The following is an 8,069-nucleotide window of genomic DNA, read 5'->3' on the forward strand; positions in this document are numbered from 1 at the left end:
TCAATTAAAGAATCATCCCTTACTTTAAATCGCATCTTTCCTGCCTCAAATTTTATTTCTGCCCCTAATAATTCTAAGAGATCCCGTCCTAAGAGGTGATGTGGTGAGTCAGGTAGGTATAAAAATCGATGTATCCCTACCTGCTTCCCCAATTTATATTTCAGAGGTTTAAGGAAGTAAGCCTTTTCGGGTTGACCAGTGGCCCCTTTTACAGTCATAAATTCTTTACTTAATGGAGTTAATTCTTCATTTAGTACTGAACAAGCCGCACCAGTATCTATTAAAAATTCTACACTCTTCTGTTTCTTCCCTAGCTTTATCTTAACCAGTGAATCCGCCAGGGTAGACTCGCCCGGTTCCAGTCAATCCTCCTTTACGGGGGCTTGGAACTTAGTCCATGCCCCCCTTTTCTGTTTTCTCAGTGGGCATTCATTTTTCCAGTGTCCTTTTTTCCGGCAGATGGCACATTGGTCCTTTTCCAGGGGCTTTCTTGTTCTGCACATTTCACCCCTCCCTGTCCCTTGCAAAGCTGCAATCAGTATCTGTCTGTCCTTTTTCCTATCTTCCTCCTCCCGATTGCTAAACACTCTCCAAGCTACTTCTAGCAAACTTTCCAAATTTCTATTGGCCGGTGCTGGTAATTTTTGTAGCTTCTTTCTTATATCCCCTGCAGACTGCCCTGTGAATAGTGACACCAACTGATGAATACCTTCCTCTGAATTTGGATCCAGGGAGGTATGTTTTCTCATTACATTCCTCAGCCTTTCAAGGAATTCCGAGGGAGTCTCCTGGGGACCCTGTTTCACTTCAAATAATTTAGACCAGTTCACTGTTCTAGGGATAGCTCTTTCTACTCCCTTTATTACCCATTCTCGGTATCTCTCCAAAAGCTCCCTCCCATGATCTGTATTTGGGTCCCAGCGAGGGTTTTGTAATGGGAAATAGTCTTTAATATCTTCATCTGTTCCTCGCAAATTATCCTCAAGCAGGGTTTGTGCTGTTCTTAGAACCAGTTGTTTTTCTGTTTCGGTCAGTTGATCTAACAGCAACTGAATATCATTCCAGTCTGGTTCAAATTGTCTAACTAAAAACTGCATTTGTCTTGCTACCTTTGATGGGTCATCTCGGTAGTTTTTACAAACCTCCTTCCAAGATTCTAAGTCAAATGAAGAGAACGGAACTTTAACTAACATTGTACCCCCCTCTGGACGTACCACTTCCCTCAACGGAGCTATTGTTAACGGCTGCTGGCTTCGGGTACGTGAGGCTACTGGGGAGGCAGGAGGCTCAGGGGGAGAAGGGAGGGCCGGGGGTGAAGGGGGTGAAGGAGGATTAGAATCCTCAAGAGAAGGCATTTCTGGATCTAGTGGGATTTCCTCATTTCTCACCCTTATTGCCCGCTGAACCTGGAGATATTCCGACAATTCTTCAGGCTCCCTAACCTTGCCTGTCTTTGTGCACTGCTGTCCGATACTACAGGATGAGCAGCAGCGTTTTATTTTACTTTCTTTTGCCTCCCGCCGTACTTTTTCTATAGTTAGTACAAAAGGATCTTGTGGCGGTCCCATTCCACACTCTTTCTGCCATTCCGGGTGGTTGCGGAGGGTGAAGAACATATCTGCATATGCTACCTCCTCCCACTTATTTTCTCTCCTCAGAAACAACATAAGCTGCAAGATTGTATTATATTTTACTGTTCCATTTAGAGGCCATTTCTCCCCTTCCTCCAGCTTATACACCAACCACCACTGATTACAATATTTAATCAAGTTTTTCCGACTCAGGGTTCCTCTTGATTTCCCAGCAATATCTCGCCAGTGTGCCAGTATACAACCCAGGGGTGTGCGCTCAGGGACCTCTTTGCTCTGTGATTTCCCCATCGTAACTTAATATAAACAATCGTATTCTTTTATAAGTAAAACCACTTCTGACACAACAGTATCGTTATGACTTATGACCACGTACTTTACAACAACCGGTAACTAATAATACAAAATAAACACGTATTAAAACAAAGATAAACAAGTATTGGAGACAACTTTCGCTTCGTCCGTCCCCGGCCGTTTCCCTCGCGGGAGGACGGAACCGCGGGTCGGGACTCCGCACTCGCCCCGCAGCTGTGCTGCGTCTCACTCACACCACACTCACACGACAATTCAAACAGAATTACAATATATCATTTGTTAAGCTTAACCAAAGATGTTAAGAACACCGGTGCTAGTTGTTGACTTAGGCCACCTATATAGACAGCGCTGTACGATACCAATTATCCCAGGATTACACAAATCACCCTGTACCAGAGAAAGCAGACAAGCTCTGCGCAATTAGCAATCACCTGAATGTGAGCAATAGCTCTTTTACCATGCGTACGACTTACTGGCCCCTTTGTAGGCACTCCCTAGGGAGTCCTAACCCAGCCGGCAACCTAACCTAACCCGTGAGCTCACGTCCCTAGGGGGGGAGCACGCCGACTCCACTGTGCCCTGCGTAGGACGTCTCCTCACGACTTACGGGACCCCCGTTTCCCAGTTTCACATACCTTTCCGCCGACAGATGGTTCTTGTCTGCTCCTGCAGTGATCAGATGAGGGAGGGGAGTCCTTCCGAGAAATCTCGGGGCGCGCCAAAGGCGTCCCCCTTCTCAGCTGGTCCCGCAGCCAAACAGAGGTAGTCCCATCTGGGGTGCCAAATTGACTTGCGGAATCAAACTCTATAATCCAGAGATGGGTTATAAAGCAGGTATGTTTATTGCGCAGCGCTGGGTGCAAGGGGGATAGCTCCACCAAACTTGCACACCGTAAAGAGAAAAGTGTGTTACAGATATAGGTTAAGCTAATACATAATCAATAGTCTCCTCCTCAGTTTGATTACATATTCATTACATTCCCTATGGCCCCATTCCCCGCAACCCCATTCCCTCATTCCCCCTGACCCCATTCCCCGCGACCCTTGCCGTTGTTTTGGGGTGAAATTCTTCTTCTGTTTTCTTCTTGGTGTTATCTGCTGGTACCATTCTCCCACGTAAGCATCGTCTTGCCCGGGGGTATCTAATCCTTCTTCTTGTCAGAGGTCTCTGGACAGTTTCTTCTTATCTTTATTGCCCTCTTCTCTGGTTTTCTTTTGACTAAGTGTCTGTAATTCCCCTTTTCCCTGCCCTTTTAAATGTAAACTATCTACAGTTACCCTTTGTCCTGGTTTCTGTGAAGTTCCCCTTTCCCTTTCTATAGCAAAGTGTTACCTTACCACCATTTTGAGGCTTTGCTCACTCTTCATGCCAAATAGATCTTAACCACAGCAGCTCCTGCCCCATAGATCTGACCCACATCAGCCCCACAGCAGCTCCTACACCATAGATCTGACCCACATCTGCACCACAGCAGCTTTTGCCCCATAGATCTGACCCACATCTGCAACACAGCAGCTCCTGCTCCATAAATCTGACCAACATCAGGCCCACATCTGTTCCTGCCCCATAGATCTGACCCACATCAGACCCACAGCAGCTGCTGACCCATAGATCTGACCCACATCAGACCCACAGCAGCTGCTGACCCATAGATCTGACCCACATCTGCCCCACAGCAGCTCCTGCCCCATAGACCTGACAGACGTGTTCCCCACAGCAGCTCCTGCCCCATAGATCTGACCCACAGCATCTCCTGCCCCATAGATCTGACCCACAGCATCTCCTGCCCCATAGATCTGACCCCCATCAGCCCCACAACAGATCCTGCCCCATAGATCTAACCCACATCAGCCCCACAGCAGCTCCTGCCCCATAGATCTGACCCAAATCAGCCCCGCAGCAGCTCCTGCTCCGTAGATCAGACCAACATTAGCCCCACAGTAGCTCCTGCCCCATAGATCTGACACACATCATATGTAAAGCAGCTGCTGCCCAATAGATATGACCCACAGCAGCTTCAGCCCCAAGGATCTGACCCACATCAGCCCCACAGCAACTCCTGCCCCATAGATCTGACCCACATCTACCCCAAAGCATCTCCTGCCCCATAGATCTTTCCCACATCAGCCCCACAGCAGCTCCTGCCCCATAGATCTGACCCACATCAGCCCCACAGCAACTCCTACACCATAGATCTGACCCACATCTGCCACACAGCAGCTCCTGCCCCATAGCTCTGACCCACATCTGCACCACAGCAGCTCCTCCCCATAGATCTAACACCCATCAGCCTCACAGCAGCTCCTGCCCCATAGATAAGCCCTACATCTGCCCCACAGCAACTCCTGCACCATAGATCTGACCCACATCTGCCCCAAAGCATCTCCTGCCCCATAGATCTTTCCCACATCAGCCCCACAGCTGATCCTGCCCCATAGATCTGACCCACATATGTGGCACAGCAGCACCTGCCCCATAGCTCTGACCCACATCTGCACCACAGCAGCTCGTCCCCATAGATCTGACCCCCATCAGCCTCACAGCATCTCCTGCCCCATAGATATGCCCAACATCTGCCCCACAGCAGCTCCTGCACCATAGATCTGACCCACATCAGCCCCACAGCAGCTCCTGTTCCATATATCTGACCAACATCAGGCCCACATCTGTTCCTGCCCCATAGATCTGACCCACAGCAGCTCCTGCCCCATAGATATGACTCACATCAGCCCCACAGCAGCTCCTGCCCCATAGATCTGACCCACATCAGACCCACAGCAGCTGCTGACCCACTGATCTGACCCACATCTGCCCCACAGCAGCTCCTGCCCCATAGATCTAACCCACATCAGCCCCACAGCAGCTCCTGCCCCATAGATCTGACCCAAATCAGCCCTGCAGCAGCTCCTGCCCCATAGATCAGACCAACATCAGCCCCACAGTAGCTCCTGCCCCATAGATCTGACCCCCATCAGCCCCACAACAGCTCCTGCCCCATAGATCTAACCCACATCAGCCCCACAGCAGCTCCTGCCCCATAGATCTGACACACATCATATGTAAAGTAGCTGCTGCCCAATAGATATGACCCACAGCAGCTTTAGCCCCAAGGATCTGACCCACATCAGCCCCACAGCAACTCCTGCCCCATAGATCTGACCCACATCTGCCCCAAAGCATCTCCTGCTCCATAGATCTGACCCACATATGTCGCACAGCAGCACCTGCACCATAGATCTGACCCACATCTGTCGCACAGCAGCTCCTGCCCCATAGATCAGACCAACATCAGCCCCACAGTAGCTCCTGCCCCATAGATCTTACCCCATAAGCCCCACAGTAGCTCCTGCCCCATAGATCTGACCCCCATCAGCCCCACAACAGCTCCTGCCCCATAGATCTGACACACATCATATGTAAAGCAGCTGCTGCCCAACAGATATGACCCACAGCAGCTTCAGCCCCAAGGATCTGACCCACATCAGCCCCACAGCAGCTCCTGCCCCATAGATCTTTCCCACATCAGCCCCACAGCAGATCCTGCCCCATAGATCTGACCCACATATGTCGCACAGCAGCACCTGCCCCATAGATCTGACCCACATCAGACCCACAGCAGCTCCTGCCCCATAGATCTGACCCACATGTTCCCAAGAGCAGCTCTGCCCCATTGATTTGACCCACATCAGCCCCACAGTAGCTCCTGCCCCATAGATCTGACCCACATCATCTCCTGCCCCATAGATCTGACACCCATCAGCCCCACAACAGCTCCTGCCCCATAGATCTAACCCACATCAGCCCCACAGCAGCTCCTGTCCCATAGATCTAACCCAAATCAGCCCCGCAGCAGCTCCTGCCCCATAGATCAGACCAACATCAGCCCCACAGTATCTCCTGCCCCATAGATCTGACCCCCATCAGCCCCACAACAGCTCCTGCCCCATAGATCTGACGTACATCATCCCCACTGCAGCTCCTGCCCCATAGATCTGACCCAAATCTGCCCCACAGCAGCTCCTACACCATAGATCTGACCCACATCTGCCACACAGCAGCTCCTGCCCCATAGCTCTGACCCACATCTGCACCACAGCAGCTCCTCCCCATAGATCTAACACCCATCAGCCTCACAGCATCTCCTGCCCCATAGATAAGCCCTACATCTGCCCCACAGCAACTCCTGCACCATAGATCTGACCCACATCTGCCCCAAAGCATCTCCTGCCCCATAGATCTTTCCCACATCAGCCCCACAGCAGATCCTGCCCCATAGATCTGACCCACATATGTCGCACAGCAGCACCTGCCCCATAGATCTGACCCACATCTGCACCACAGCAGCTCGTCCCCATAGATCTGACCCCCATCAGCCTCACAGCAGCTCCTGCCCCATAGATATGCCCTACATCTGCCCAACAGCAGCTCCTGCACCATAGATCTGACCCACATCTGCAACACAGCAGCTCCTGTTCAATATATCTGACCAACATCAGGCCCACATCTGTTCCTGCCCCATAGATCTGACCCACAGCAGCTCCTGCCCCATAGATATGACCCACATCAGCCCCACAGCAGCTCCTGCCCCATAGATCTGACCCACATCTGCCCCACAGCAGCTCCTGCCCCATAGACCTGACCCACATGTTCCCCACAGTAGCTCCTGCCCCATAGATCTGACCCACAGCATCTCCTGCCCAATAGATCTGACCCCCATCAGCCCCACAGAAGCTCCTGCCCCATAGATCTGACCCACATCAGACCCACAGCAGCTGCTGACCCACTGATCTGACCCACATCTGCCCCACAGCAGCTCCTGCCCCATAGACCTGACCCACATGTTCCCCACAGCAGCTCCTGCCCCATAGATCTGACCCACAGCATCTCATGCCCAATAGATCTGACCCCCATCAGCCCCACAAATGCTCCTGCCCCATAGATCTAACCCACATCAGCCCCACAGCAGCTCCTGCCCCATAGATCTGACCCAAATCAGCCCTGCAGCAGCTCCTGCCCCATAGATCAGACCAACATCAGCCCCACAGTAGCTCCTGCTCTAAGGATCTGACCCCCATCAGCCCCAGAACAGCTCCTGCCCCATAGATCTAACCCACATCAGCCCCACAGCAGCTCCTGCCCCATAGATCTGACACACATCATATGTAAAGCAGCTGCTGCCCAATAGATATGACCCACAGCAGCTTCAGCCCCAAGGATCTGACCCACATCAGCCCCACAGCAACTCCTGCCCCATAGATCTGACCCACATCTGCCCCAAAGCATCTCCTGCCCCATAGATCTTTCCCAAATCAGCCCCGCAGCAGCTCCTGCCCCATAGATCAGACCAACATCAGCCCCACAGTAGCTCCTGCCTCTTAGATCTGACCCCCATCAGCCCCACAACAGCTCCTGCCCCATAGATCTAACCCACATCAGCCCCACAGCAGCTCCTGCCCCATATATCTGACACACATCATATGTAAAGCAGCTGCTGCCCAGTAGATATGACCCACAGCAGCTTCAGCCCCAAGGATCTGACCCACATCAGCCCCACAGCAGATCCTGCCCCATAGATCTGACCCAAATCAGCCCCGCATCAGCTCCTGCCCCATAGATCAGACCAACTTAAGCCCCACAGTAGCTCCTGCCCCATAGATCTGACACACATCATATGTAAAGCAGCTGCTGCCCAATAGATATGACCCACAGCAGCTTCAGCCCCAAGGATCTGACCCACATCAGCCCCACAGCAACTCCTGCCCCATAGATCTGACCCACATCTGCCCCAAAGCATCTCCTGCCCCATAGATCTTTCCCACATCAGCCCCACAGCAGCTCCTGCCCCATAGATCTGACCCACATCAGCCCCACAGCAACTCCTACACCATAGATCTGACCCACATCTGCCACACAGCAGCACCTGCCCCATAGATCTGACCCACATCAGCCCCACAGCAACTCCTACACCATAGATCTGACCCACATCTGCCACACAGCAGCTCCTGCCCCATAGCTCTGACCCACATCTGCACCACAGCAGCTCCTCCCCATAGATCTAACACCCATCAGCCTCACAGCAGCTCCTGCCCCATAGATAAGCCCTACATCTGCCCCACAGCAGCTCCTGCACCATAGATCTGACCCACATCTGCCCCAAAGCATCT

The 8,069-nt window shown here is 52.0% G+C and overlaps 1 protein-coding gene across 1 annotated transcript; it reads right to left on the reverse strand.

Moving 5' to 3' along the window:
* Window positions 1–362: 362 nt before the first annotated feature.
* On the reverse strand, window positions 363–3,258 carry LOC107313135 (uncharacterized). The gene has a single exon (XM_015861090.3). It carries the CDS (start codon window positions 1,878–1,880, stop codon window positions 363–365), a length of 1,518 nt encoding a protein of 505 aa, XP_015716576.2. The 5' UTR covers window positions 1,881–3,258.
* Between the last annotated feature and the right edge of the window lie 4,811 nt (window positions 3,259–8,069).

Source organism: Coturnix japonica, unplaced genomic scaffold, assembly GCF_054131305.1.
Source record: "Coturnix japonica strain WE unplaced genomic scaffold, WE-NBRP24 Scf066, whole genome shotgun sequence".
Taxonomy (NCBI): Eukaryota; Metazoa; Chordata; class Aves; order Galliformes; family Phasianidae; genus Coturnix; species Coturnix japonica.

What these genes read in the sequence shown, in the direction of transcription:
- LOC107313135 (XM_015861090.3), bottom strand. Translation starts at nt 1,880, where the DNA reads ATGGGGAAATCACAGAGCAAAGAGGTCCCTGAGCGCACACCCCTGGGT.